This window comes from Anolis carolinensis, chromosome 3, assembly GCF_035594765.1.
Source record: "Anolis carolinensis isolate JA03-04 chromosome 3, rAnoCar3.1.pri, whole genome shotgun sequence".
Lineage (NCBI taxonomy): Eukaryota > Metazoa > Chordata > Lepidosauria > Squamata > Dactyloidae > Anolis > Anolis carolinensis.
The window spans coordinates 111,258,414-111,273,175 of record NC_085843.1 but is presented as its reverse complement, the minus strand read 5'-3'; the positions used below and the strand labels follow the sequence as shown (position 1 = coordinate 111,273,175).

The window sequence follows — 14,762 nt, the reverse complement described above, 5'->3', positions numbered from 1 at the left end:
GAAATTTAATGCTGTTTGTGTTTAATTCTGTTTTAATGTTTGTATATTTGAAATTGTATACTAATGCTTTTATATCAAGCTGCTTAGTGTCTCTTTCGGGAGAGATAAGGCGGGGTATAATAACAATAACAATAATAATAATAATAATAATAATAATAATAATAATCGTCTTAAATTGGTTTAAATGTTTGATGTTAGTTAAAAACATATGTGTGAACCTAGATATCATTCCCCATCCTAAGTTAGAGTACACATTTAACATTTTTTAAAAGTATGGTACCAGACTAAGATTTATTCATCTGAAGTCACAATTACAGGGATCATTTCTCACTTTAGTATTTGTATTTAACATGTTATGTCATTAAAAAAACCATATTTTTTATATATCCAAATACTTCCACTTGTATCTCATGTATACCAAAACCATGGTTATAATATGTACAAGATCATCTTGATAAGCTTTCTAAATAAAATACCTTCTACATCAGTACAGTCTTACTTATGCTCTAAGGCACAATTCTTAGCACTCTCTTTCACTGCTATCAGATGAACATCAGTTATGATTGCTTAGAGTGGTGACTTATAAAAAGATAACTAGAAAGAAATGACCAGTAAACAAGAATTTAAGGACTACAATTAAATATCTTCTTCGCTCTTTAAACATTTGTCTTGTATTTAGTTTTCTACTTTCCACAGAAGAAGGAAGATATTGCTAGGCTTCACATTATATGCTTGTAGTATAGATTTGAGGTTTAAGGTTCCTGATATCTTACTACAAAAGTTACTACAACAGTTTTCATGATGCACGACAGCTAAATGTAATTCCATTAACATCACATAAATATCTTGTTGAATTAAGTGGCAGAGTTCAGAAAGGAAGGACTATTTCCATTCAAAACCAATTTTCACAGACTCAAGAAATGAGTACCTTTTGCTAATTAATTGGGGGATATTTTGTGTTGGTAGTGTGCTAAAAACAATCCCCAAAGCTATTTTTTTTGCATTTACACTGTTTTTAGAATCCATACAAAAAAGAAATTAAGTCAAGTGACAGTAATGGAAGAAGTTGCCAGATCTGTGTATTCTTTGCTTTTGATACCAACAATTTTTAATCTGCAGCCTTCCTAGACATATGTTTTGCAACAGTTCTATAAAGTTTTACTCCTTCTCCCACTCTCTTTGTTTTAAAGATGTCCTTTATGACTAAGAGTATATTTATGAAAAGGGATGGATGTGGATATGGTTCCACATAAGTCAGTAATATAAACTAGTGTGCAAGTAAGTACATTTAACCCTAGTGATCTGAAGTAACAAGTCAGATTTACAGATAATGTAAAGAGCCCTACCCGGTTGCTTTCAAATTTAGAGCGATCGTTGTTTGCTTTGGCTGTCTTTTCAGCAAGTCTCTTCTGCCTTTGAGGGCCTTTTCCAAAGAATATGTAGTTAACAAAGGCATATTCAAGTAAGGCCAAGAAGACAAATACAAAGCAGCCCATAAGATACATGTCAATGGCTTTGACATAGGGAATCTTAGGCAAAGTCTCTCGTAGATGAGTGTTGATCGTTGTCATAGTAAGAACAGTTGTAATACCTAAAAATGGGAAGAAAGGCAAATATATTAATACCTTCCATGCATAAGTACTCTATCTAATTCTGAAAACTGTTACCTTTTGAATGTTGTGAGGGATTGGATGAAATTGATATATGGGCATCAAAACTATTTTGTCTAAATTCATATTCTACCTTTTCTTTTCAGGCAACAGTGTAGCACAGATTGAAGGTATTATAAAGTATATTGTGAAGTTCATAGTGATGTTTTATCCAAGATTTCTCGACTGTCTCGTTTATTAAGATCAGTGTGAGAATGAATGAGGAAAAACAAAATGTAGAGTAAGATAAATAACATTGATTAGGATTCATTATATTGTACTAAACAATTTGCACCCTAAATACAGATGCATAACTTACTATATAAAACTGATTTTGCTGAACTAAAATAGCATCAAAATGTGAGATGTGAAGTCCCTTAAAAGGACTTAAGGTGGTAGGTACATGGCAACTGAAAAGGAATTCTAGCTAAAATTCCTTGAACAGATAGCCCAGTGATTTTCAATTTCTCGTGTTACTTGGAAACACATCAGCGATGCCTCAATGAAAGGAATGCAAAGGAGGAGCAAGCTTCCTTGAAAGAGAGCTTGCCTCACCACTACCATTTTCCCCCTTAGATGTGTATCTAATTTGAGTGTGTTGAAGAGTGCTGTAGGCTGGTAGACATGCTAATATGGAAAAGATTATTTGAAATTAGAAATTCTAAACAGATGCCAGTATTTTGTATGTGGGAGGAAATAATGGAAATGTGTGCAGATTACCAGCATTTTAAAGTTCCACAGTAAGGAGTGGGTTTTAAGCATACTGATTTTACTCTACATTTCCCAAACTCTGTAAATATATCTAAGAACAGGGAATCTATGGCGAACTGGGGGGAAGAAGAGGCACCACAAAACCATTTTTATTATTTTCTTTAATATGCCCCTCCAAGAGTTCAATAATTATCTAAGCCTTTGCATTCCCAAAACTTTTTTTCAGTCCAATAGAACAGCTTCAATGGGTAAAAGAATTTAACTTGATTTGAGGAATTAAAATGAGAGAATTTACAAATGATGTTTCACAACTGAGGGATAAATATACTCCTGAATTGCTCTAAAATGAGAGTTTTTTATTAAGTTAATAAATAGCTTACAGAATATGAGAAAGAAAAACATTTAAAGATAATCGAATGAACATAATACAGAAATGTCATTCCCCCAACCCCCCACCCCTCCCCCATCCATGAACCACCATCCATGACTTCCAGAGCCACCCAGTGTGAAACGAATGTCTCAAAAAAAAAAAAACCCCTACCCTTATCCTACATTAATAAATTCCCCTTGTGACTACTTTGAAATCTATTTTTGTCTTCTTTTCTAGATATCCAAAGCAAGCCTCCATTTCTTAACAAAGTCTTCATTAAAATGAGATTATTTTTGTACAACCCATCTTGGATATTATCATACTGCAATCTCTGGGAACCCATAAGCATCACAATACATGCAGTGTTCCACTTATCTCCATTCCATACCAAGAGCAACTCTTGCAGCTGACGCATCATAATTGATCCAGAATGACACCCATGATAAAATAGTAATCAGTATTGATGGCATGTAAGTCTGGAGTATAAAATATCCAATATTCCTCTTCAACTTAAAACTCAGTGACAGTCTTGGATAGGCACCTGTTAGAAAGGGAGGTATATTCACAGTTCTTAGTAGTTTTTCTTAAGTTTCTTAATCTAACAATAGAAAACCAACATGACGTTAAAATTATATTTGACCTAAACATATTCCTCTGTTACTTTGTTTCCTCATTGGCATGACTAATCACACACAGTCATACTTGGAAAAATGTAATCGGGATTTCTGAGGATTTGGCTCAGATCACACTATTCACATTAGGCAGCTGTTATCTATTGAACCAATTAACACACTTTAAATATTGCTTCTATTATCATTTACACATTTGTTACCCTTGCCCCTAATTCTGCCATTTCAGTGTCACCACTGGCACAATCTTTAAGAAGTTTGCTAAGGGGTTTTAAATGCTGCTGCTCAGTCTAGTCATCTCCGACTCTTCGTGACCTCACGGACCAGTCCACGCCAGAGCTCCCTGTTGGCTGTCGCCGCCCCCAGTTCCTTCAAGGTCAAGCCAGTCACTTCAAGGATACTGTCCATCCATCTTGCCCTTGGTCGGCCTCTCTTCCTTTTTCCTTCCATTTTCCCCAGCGTCATTCTCTTCTCCAAGCTTTCCTGTCTTCTCATGATGTGGCCAAAATACTTCAGCTTTGCCTCTAATATCCTTCCCTCCAGTGAGCAGCTGGAGGATGGACTGATTGGATCTTCTTGCGGTCCAAGGCACTCTCAGGATTTTCCTCCAGCACCAGAGTTCAAAAGCGTCTATCTTCCTTCGCTCAGCCTTCCTTATGGTCCAGCTCTCACATCCATAGGTTACTATGGGGAATACCATTGCTTTGACTATGCGGACCTTCGTGGCCAGTGTGATGTCTCTGCTCTTCACTATTTTGTCAAGGTTGACCATTGCTCTCCTCCCAAGAAGTAAACGTCTTCTGATTTCCTGGCTGCAGTCTGCATCTGCAGTGATCTTCGCACCTAGAAATATAAAGTCTGTCACTGCCTCCACGTTTTCTCCCTCTATTTGCCAGTTATCAATAGGTGTAGTTGCCATGATCTTGGTTTTCTTGACGTTTAACTGCAACCCAGCTTTTGCACTTTCTTCTTTCACCTTGGTGATAAGGCTCCTCAGCTCTTCCTCACTTTCGGCCATCAGAGTGGTATCATCTGCATATCTAAGGTTGTTAATGTTTCTTCCAGCAATTTTAACTCCGGCCTTGGATTCCTCAAGCTCCGCATGTCGCATGATGTGTTCTGCGTACAAGTTGAATAGGGAGGGTGAAAGTATGCAGCCCTGCCGCACTCCTTTCCCAATCTTGAACCAGTCTGTTGTTCCATGATCTGTTCTTACTGTGGCTACTTGATCTTTATACAGATTTCTCAGGAGACAGACAAGGTGACTTGGTATCCCTATACCACCAAGAACATGCCATAGTTTATTATGATCCACACAGTCAAAGGCTTTAGAATAGTCAATAAAGCAGAAGAAGATGTTTTTCTGAAACTCCCTGTTTTAATAGTAGGATAGAAATTTTCATTCAAAGATCTAGTTGCTGACATCCTGAATTAAAATTAATTTATTAATATACTACTATACCCAAAATACTCAATCCAACTAATTTATCAAAGCCTTATGATTGTTTGGAATGCTATCTTTCCATTTGCTTTTTAAAGCTTTGTACAGACATCATTAACATGCCAATTAACTTATTTCACTATAACATCAAGGATGGTCACACAATTCAAGTAATTTCTGGTCCTATAAAGACAAAGATAAGTATGTATATGGGAGATAATAATGTTGAATTTTTTATTTTTTATTTAAAAAAAAAGAGGTACTTACCGGTGGCAAATACAACATTCCTGGATACCAGTTTGTACTCCACAATAGAAAACTGAGGAAGTTCAATTCTCTCCACCCCAGTTACAGCATTATCCCCACCTCTCCAGTAAAATTCTATGTCATCTGTTGTATATCCATCTGTCAAGAAAGTACAAATTCTCTTGAGTATTAAAATGTAAGATTGACTGTTGCTACAGGAAATGTAAATGTTTTTGCTAATTTTTTCATCCCCAAATTAGCTTTTGTCTTCATAAATCCATAAAGAAAAGGATAAAACCCGTCTTTCTAATCAGTGCTGTAAGGGTTGTCCGACATGCATACTTTAACCCCTGCCCCACACACAATATCTATCAGGTTACTAAGGGTGTCCATCCCTGAGAAACCATAAAAACAGTATGTGCGTCTTTTAGATCTTGATCCTGTTTCTGTTCCTCAGACCTTCCTAAAACATGTATGAATTCCTTCAATGAGAAAAACTGCCCATCAGATATATTATATCTATCTTTCTGTTAAGACTATTATTTTAATTGGTAGGACAAAACCTTTAGCTCCATGCTACAAATTTGAGGTGTAATGACATTTTCATAAGAACTAACTGATATTTGTTGCATGGTTGTTCCCTCTGCCCCCATGTGAGGAATTTATGTTCAGAAATAATTTAAACTTTGTGTAAAAGAGTACAAAATGTAAATAGTTAAGACAAAACAGGGCATTATTTTCAGAAACACTTTCATCTTTGTGAAATACAGCACATCTTTTAGCAATTCAGGTCCTAACAGACTTAAATCTAATGTAAGCATGAAAGTAATTTCTGTTACAGTAAGTAGTAACAGGATCAAGTATGTGTGTGTTAAAGAAAACCTTATGGTGTTAATTATTATGAGCAGCTGCTGATGTAGGTCAGCAAGCAAGCTTGGACCACACCCGATGGGGTATAACTGTATGGATGTTAGAATACAGTTTGGTGATGCTGAATGAACAATGACTGACCAGCAATGCCCCTTGCTATGATGGAATAGCTATTTGTTTTATGTTCTACTCTTTTGAATGAAGAAGCCTTACTCTGTGCTACTTACAAGGACTGTGTAAGTTTGTTGAGCTATTTGATTTTGTATCTCTGCTGACAAGAGTAAAGATTTTTGTTCCTTTTCCTCTTGTTTGTGTGTCCTTTGCATTGGACCTGACTGATATCTGCTTATGCGCAACCATTTCTTCCCTATTCTATGCAAGGTTCAGTGCTATCTAAAAACTTGCTCCAGAAGTTCTCCTACAGAACATTTTCTGAGAACAATGGACTGCAAAGGAAATGGGAATTGCCTCTCTCCTATCACTGCTCATGAAATCAGTTTCATTAGCATTTTTGCAAATTTGTACACCATTTTCTGAGGTATCTTTATGGTTTTGTCCTATCAGCAAATATGACATATGGCATCATTACAGTGTCACGATACATAGTGCTGATTGGTTGGGAATCTTGTAGTCTCTGTCAAAAAGAGGCCCTTGCATCAACAAAGGGGAGAAAAATCAAAATAACAAATAATAAAGAAGTAAAGGTCTGTTTTCACTATAAACAGGGTTTTTTTCTAAACAAAAATTAAAATCAGGGTGGGCATATGTAGTAATGTAGCAGCAGATATAACTAGCTGACTAATTTTATGAAATGTTTTATTTTATGAATAAAAAGCTTCTCAGAATTATTTAGCCACAAAGAATCAAGACTTATCTACACTTCTGCCTCAACACAGGAACAATATCAAGAATACAGGAAATCATTCCTGATAGACAGATTTAAAAAAAAAATCACTGCACTGGTAAGAGGATGAAACTCATCTAGTCCACCAATTATGCGACATGGGTTGCAACCATTAGAATCCTGGCTGGGATATAAGTAGTGAGGTGAATAATAAAATGAATATTCAATCTCTTAAACAAATCTACGTAAATTTACCTCACAATTACTTCAACAACTAAATCCTTGAAGTCTCATTGGAAAAAAACCAAGAGAACATTTCAGCAGCGTTGCAGGACAAATTTGAGACAGATGGTCTCTCCTTGAAATCCATGGCAAAGTTCCCATGAACTTCAAGATGATTGGGAACAGGCCAAATGAAACTCACACTAAAGAGTTCTTAGTGTGCATTAATACTTTCCGTATGTAAAATTCCCCTTAAACCCACCAATTTGAAGAAGAAAATGTGGACATCTTACAATTTTTTTAATGATATGAACAGTGAACACTCCAATTACTAGGAAAACAACCAGATTGAAGAGATTCGACTTATACTGTGGAACTAGATTTCAATTGATAAGTAGGTCTGTCTGACAACCGGGGGGGGGGGGGGGCATAGAAAGATCACTCATCCATAATAAAGTACAATGAAAGCAAATTGAAACACAGTGCTTCCTTTCTTGAAAGTTAATCTGATTAAAATATAAACACTAGTTCTCATGTCATACATAACAATCAAGTCATTGCTCTTGTCTAATCAGAATGTTTCACTTTTTCAAGTCTTTCAGTTTATTTTTTTTCAAAAACAGATTGAAAACTATGATGGGAAGTTATTTTTTCCATTTATAAAGATAAAATAAAATGTCCCATTTATTTTGAATCAGTGATAAATGGAACAGGAATGGATAATCTAAACAAAGATAAATACTTTTAGGTTATTTCATTCCAAAACATTTTATTTTAAAAAAATCATATTGTGAAAATTACAGTTTTAATCAAGATCAAATACAAATCATTGATATGATTGTTTCCCCTCCCTCCCAAAATGTACACATATATGTATACATAAAACACATACACTTCAGAACAGGGCCTACAATAATAGTTCCCCATTGCACTATTTCCCCCTTTCACCCCTTTCATTGAAAAAAAACTCCTATCCTTTGGGTTGAAGACATTTATATACAGCCTTGCCCTTCCTTCCCAGTAAAACATTCACCCATTCTTCCCTTCCCGTTCATAGTCAATTTATCCACATCCCTAATTCCAAAAACTTTCACTATCCATTTTCTTTTTCACTTTTCCCCTTCACCTATAGTCCCTGTCTGTCCCTTTGCCTTCTTTCCCTCCCTTTTCTAATGTTGGGTCCTCCTTTTTTCTTGCATCTAGCGATTTTTCTAGTTCAAATCTGTTTCTTCTGCAAAGCTCCCTGGCCTTCATTACTGAGTCTGGTACATATTGTCTCTCTGTAAAGTCCACCTCCGCTCCTCCCATGAAACTCACCAAAGTGCAAATCTCCCATTTATATATTTTTTCATCTGTCCCTCCCTTTATGCCACCAAATCCCAAGCCTAGCTTTCCTTCTCTTGCTTCCGCTGGATGTTTTGTTTTTTATGTTTCTCCAAAATGTTCTTCCAGCATTGCTGTTCTTGCCACCAGCTCTTGTACTTATGCACCATCATCTTCATATCAGTTCTCATCTGGGTAAATGACTGTCCCAATTTTTTTCAGTTCTATCACTTCATCTTTAATTCCTAAAAAGATCTGCATGAATTGATCTCTCACTGCTTGGCTCTCTGCCAGAATCTTCTGATTTAAATATCCCATTTTAGCTAGTATTTCAGCTGATGTTCTTCGTTTTTCTTATTTAAATATATAATGTCTATGCCCAGCAATTACTTAGTCTTTCAAGATGGCACAGCTGTTTGTTTGTAATCCTTCTATTATAGTTATCTTTCCTTCCTAATGGTTCTGTATTTTAGTCTCTGTAACCTTGATATTGAATGTAGTCAAAACAGTGCAAGGCTCTCTCAGCTAACTCTTGCATATTTCTTTTCTAAGCGAAAACTTGTTTATATCATTATATAGTTCCAAAATACACACTTTATTTTATGTTATGAAGTAGATTTTTCTCTTGGCTCCGCATAATACCCTATGTCTATCTCAATATCTGGTAGACCAAATCAACTAATCGTGTTAGTTGAAGGAATAGTTCTTCATTGTTTTATCTTAATATTGCTTACCAAGAGAGAGAAACACACTGAGAGTTGCATGATCCAATATCTCTTGGGTAGAGTTATATTTTCAAAATCAACTCAAAACATGTAAAGTAGATAAGGAAAGATGTTTCTTCTGTTCTGGATCAGTTAATTGTATATTCCTGTTATGGTTGTATTGCTAGTAGGGTTATCATTTGAAGGAAAGTTAACCATACTTAAATCTCCTACCTCAAAGGACTTTCTTGCGCTGTTTCTTGTTGTCTGTTTAGTTTCTTTGCTGGAAATTCAGCTTGGGAGTGTGTGGTAAAAGTATAGCAAGTTGAATTCAGTAGCCCAATTCCTCTTCATTTCAGTTGCTGCTACTTTTTTGCTACCCATATGTTTTCTGGGGCCAATCTACACTATCACTGCTGCACAAACGGAAAGGGCAAAGCAAGCAGATGGCTGGTTGCACTACTACCTCCCGGAGAAGATAGATCAACAGGCAACAACAACAAGGAAAGGCATTGCAAGGCTCCGAGTAGCTCTTTGACACAGGAGAACTGTCCAGGACATGAGCTTGGACAAATACCTAACTGTGTCTATGCTCTTCATGCCTTCATTGGCTCATATTCAGGGGGGTTGCAATGATACATTTAAACAACAACTATACTGTATATGATTGAAACAAGTGACACAAGCATAGTTATACATACAACTTTCTATTTCTAGTGTACAGTTCTGTTCATCTAGTGGATATCTTCTCAAATCCATCATGCAAGCTGCAGTAGTTGTGATCCTGAAAAAAAAATACAAAAAGAATGAGCAACAATAATATGGGTTACAATAATGACTTACCAAGTTGTAATCTATTTCTGATCTGGGATTTTTTGCTTTCTAGTCAAGTAAATACAAGCAATAAAAGTGTTGTGAATGAGCCTTCTGGGGTCAACGATACTACTGATAGTAGCAGGAAGAGAAGAAAGACTCCTCGGGAGCAAGACTCATTTGAGGAGTTACAGAGAAAGAGGCTTAGAGAGATATTCGAGAAATCAGCAGATGAGGATTCATTTGAGGGTTTTGAAGGAGAGGAGGGGCTTGAAATGGGTGTTGGGGATGTGGTATGGGCAGAAGAGGATGGCATGGACTGGACACGCGCTCCAGAGGGTTGTGATGGGGAGACTGGGCTCACTGGTAATGGGGACACTGAGGAAACATGGGGTCCTTCAGGATCAGACCCAAGGTGGTCTAATTGGAGGAGTGGGGATAGTTCCACAGCTGTGGGTAGGTCTGGGCGTCAGCAGGATGGTTCCAGCTCGGATGAGGAATGGGAGCAACCTGTGGGAAGGGCAGTGCCCAGCTCAAGTTCTGAAGACTAGTTGTAAATGGAGGGCATTTGGCCATTGGGCCCTTGCGTGTGGCAAGGTGGTTGTTGGGCGCCATTGGGTTTCGTGTTCGTGTTCCTGAAGACTGGCTTGGGACTGTGCAACCGACGTAAGTTTATTCCGGGTTACTTCGACGAGGGCTGGAACTGTGTGGGTTTTCCTTAGACTGCATTGTGATTACTGTCTGCATTAGTTCGCCTCCGTTGTTTTGGCTACTTGTGTCAACCCATTGACAAGGGCTTTGCTGTGATGACTTCTCATCTTGGACCTTGGACTGGACATTGTTTTGGTATTACTCTTTGCTCCCTATTCCGGCTTGGCTTCGTTCTCAACCCTGTAACTACTCTCCGTTACCGACCGTTGGCTTCGTTCCTGACCCTGAAGTAACGCTCCGCTCCCAATTCCAGTTTGACTCCTGGTTCTGCAGTTACTCTCCGTTACCGACCATTGGCTTGGTTTCTGACCCTGCAGTAACTCTTTGCCCTTCGTTACTTTGTTTCTGGAACCGGTTTGTTTGCGCTGTTTCCGGCGGCAAAGTTTGGCCCGGTTTGGGACATTGTTTGTTTTGAACATTAAGACTCTATTTTGTAACCCAGTTGGGATTCTGTTTATTTTGGACCCTTGGGAATTCGGTCCGCAGTTTGTTTTGCCTTCTTCAAGTCATCCTGCAATTTTGAGCTGAATCTAAGAAGTTTTGTTTTAATCCGGATTATATCTCTGGATAATCCGGATTATACTCCGGTTTGGTTTTTTGGAGTTTTTTCAGTTTAAATGTCTTTTACACACTGAAGTTTAAGTGTTGCAAGCTCCTGTGTTTGTTTTATGAGCCTTTTTGAGTTGTTTATGCAATAAACTGTATTTCCATCCATTGGCTGGCATCTGACCTTGACAGGATTTAAATAATTCATAAAGAACTATTTTACCTTATTCAAAAGGTTCACCATGGTAGTTTATTTATGTATATAAAATGTAATGTGCATTTTCCCCATGGCGTAAACAACAAAACCACTGAACCAAATCACACTAAATTTGGCCACAAAAGACATAGTCATCCAATCTATGTCTTTCAATAAAAAACCCCCTAGAAAAATAGAGACCAAATTACAGAGCGGTTCTCCCCAGGCTGCCAGTTAGAAGGGTAGGCCCGGATGAGGAATGGGAGCAACCTGTGGGAAGGGCGGTGCCCTTTAGGCTTCACTCATTGTATGTCCTAGCAACCGCATCAGCCACAATGGCTGAGGGTTCATTTAGGCCTCTTCCACGCTGCCCATAAAATACAGATTATCTGATTTGAACTGGATTATATGGCAGTGTAGATTCAAGGTCCTTCCACTCAGCTATATAATCAAATGCCAAGGCAGATAATCCACAGTATCTGCTTTGAACCGGATTATCTTGAGTCCACACTGCCATATAATCCAGTTCAGTGTGGATTTTATACAGTTGTATAGAAGGGACCTCATATAATCCAGTTCAAAGCAAATAATATACGATTATAAATATAATATACAAAATTACTGTGGTATAATAAAACCGAACAATATAATCTCTAAAATCAGGACAATTACTAAAGAAACACATTCTGAAAACAGGGGAATTCCAGACAGGAAACAATCAGGGCCATCTAACACCTCCCAACAAAGAATGCCCCATGGAGGAAGCTGAGGAGGGAGAAAAGTAATGTATATTATCAGAGTCATTATTATTACTATTTTTAATAATATTATTATTATTGTGTTGCTGTGAATCATGAAAATGAAAACAATCTGGTTACAAGTATTAAAAAAAACCCTCTAAAATCAAAACAGTAAAAAAAGAACAACCCTCTGAAAACGGGAATTCCAGACATGAAACAATCAGGGCCAGATAACACCTCCCAACGAAAGATTCCCCTAGGGAGGAAGCAGCCAGGCTTTGAAGCTGAAAGGTCATTACATGCTAATCCTTCTGGCTAATTGCAGCATCCATGCTTGCCTCCAACACACAAAAAAGGAACAACCAGAAATATTGTATATTCACAAACTTTAGGAAATAACATATACTAACTACCACGAATTCCTCAATACTTTATTTACCATACCACCACACTTTGCCACAGTAACGCATAGCTGGGCACAGCTACTAAAATATAAAATGCAACCTTAATTTTAAAAAGGTTATTGCTAGCCTAGGATTTGTAGTCATTTACTTTAAATACATATACATCCTTAAAAGGTTTTACAAAGCAGTTTATGTTGAAAATTAATAATGCACAACAATTAAACAGTTAATTTTAGTTCAAGTACAGGCAGTCCCCAAGTTACAAACCTCCGACTTACAAATGACTCATCATTAAGAATTGATGTGAGGCAACAGGAAGTGAGATAAATCTGCCCATAGGAAGGGAAATTAACACCTGGAACAGTTATCATGGGGGAAAGGTATCTCAACTATAGTTTTATCACCAATCCTTGTTTTCACAACAATTTTTTAAAATCCAACGATCAGAGTGGGGGAAAATCCTCTGAATAGGGGCACAGACAGCAAAACAAACACCACAGGGTGTTAACCCTTTCCTATGCTATCCAAAGCAAATACATATCTATATCTATGTATCTAGAGTTACACTTAAAATTGTACCTGTTTAGACCTATAAACAAAATTAACTTAAGAACAAACCTACAAAGCCTATCTTGTGCGTAACTGTAAACATGATCCAGCAGCTGATTACCAAAGAGAACACAAAGCACATAGAAATTTGTTAAGTTCTATAAAGCAGACATGGATGAGTTTGCATGTTTTTTTCCACAGGAGTGCATTCCACTTTGTTTGGCTGACCTGCTTAATCTTAGTGTAGACCAGTCTGGCATCAGTTCAAAAAAAGGAAGTGTGAGCAAGGTATTTGGCAGATATGTGTTGACTAATCCCAACAGAAATGTTGCTACTAAATAATCATAGAATCATAGAGTTGGAAGAGACACAAAACAGAAATGTTGCTACTAAATAATCATAGAATCATAGAGTTGGAAGAGACACACGGGCCAGCCAGTTGAACCCTCTGCCGTGCATGAACATACAACAAAAGCACTTCCAACAGATGGCTATCTAGCCACTGTTTAAAAACCTCCAGTGAAGGAGTCTCCACCAGACTCTGAGGCAGCATATTCCACCGTCAAACAACTCTAACCATCAGGAAGTTTTTCCTAATGTTTAAGTAGAATCTGGATTTTATATGGCAGTGTAGAAGGGTCCACAGAGAAAACAGTGACAAAATGCAATAGTGCCAAAGATAAGCAGCTGTACTGAAAGCCTTTCTACGTGATGCTGGACTTGTATGTTCAATAGGCAAAGTGACTTCACTTTATTATTGTACAACAAGACCAGCATAAGCACAGAACCTATGTGGACTGAGCAGTGAGCACACAGAAGAAAATGACAGCCACTTAAGGAAGCTTAAAAGTTGTAATGGAAAATGTGTGCTAAGGATATTGGAGAGTAACACAATGCTAAGTTTCTCAATCAAGATAAAAAACTGTAAAGTTTGGCATTTAACAGACACATGGAGTCAGTCGGATGTGATTAATTTCAGGTATAAACTGTCAAAAAAGCAGGTAAAATAATTTCTTGATCAGTGTGGGCATAGCAGCTAAGAAACTAAAAATATATGCAGGATAAATGCCTTCTCAGAAATGCTGAGATTGGAAATGCAAGTCTTGAAAATAGTATTGGGAAAACATCATTGCTTTTTCCTCAGTCAAACATTTGAGGGGTAGCACCACATTTCGTTGTTTAAAAGTCACACTTTTATTCCTTTTTTTATTACAGAAAAAGGGGGTGAGACTATTATTAGAGAAAAATATCGGGCCAGTTTTATGTACCAAAAATAATTTAGTATTAAACCACTGTTGAAATCAGTCTAGCTAGGTTTCCCTCTCTATATGTCTTCCTGCACTATATAACAGCTTTGCCTGCCCACCTTCCCCCTTTCAGCTAGGATGCCTCACTCAGTCTTGCTCCCTTCAACCCAGTGCTTTTGAATTCTGCTTGGTGAAGTACCATGCCTGAAAGGTGAGCAGGCAGGTGAGCAAGCGAGTGAGCTAAATGCCATGCCTAAAAGGTGGGTGGGGTAGTGAAACACTGAACCTAAAAGGAGGTGGATAGGTGGGCGGGTAAGTGAGTGAAGCACCCTAACGCAGGGATCCTTAAACTTTTTAAGTCGAAGGTGGGTTCATAGTCCCTCAGACTGTTGGGGGGCCAGACTATGATGAAATAGTCCAAAAATAGGATTGTTGTTGTTGTGTGCCTTCAAGTCGTTTCAGACAGGGGCCAGATAAATGACCTTGGAGGGCTGTATCCGGCCCATGGGCCTTCATTTGGGGACCCTTGCCCTAGCTGAATGGGGGC

General features: G+C 37.7%; 1 protein-coding gene across 4 annotated transcripts in view; it reads right to left on the bottom strand.

Moving 5' to 3' along the window:
* The window catches only part of gabrb3 (gamma-aminobutyric acid type A receptor subunit beta3), a 169,035-nt gene that overhangs the window by 18,260 nt on the left and 136,013 nt on the right, over positions 1-14,762 (bottom strand). For all 4 annotated transcript variants that reach the window (XR_010004310.1, XR_010004309.1, XR_010004311.1 and 1 more), the window contains exons 5-8: positions 9,711-9,793; positions 5,068-5,205; positions 3,119-3,271; positions 1,347-1,591 (exon numbers count right to left, since the gene is read on the bottom strand). Coding sequence is in view for 1 of the 4 variants with exons in the window: in XM_062975363.1 (XP_062831433.1) it covers positions 1,347-1,591; positions 3,119-3,271; positions 5,068-5,205; positions 9,711-9,793 (619 nt within the window). In the remaining 3 variants the exon portion in view is untranslated. The remainder of the gene's footprint in view (positions 1-1,346; positions 1,592-3,118; positions 3,272-5,067; positions 5,206-9,710; positions 9,794-14,762) is intronic.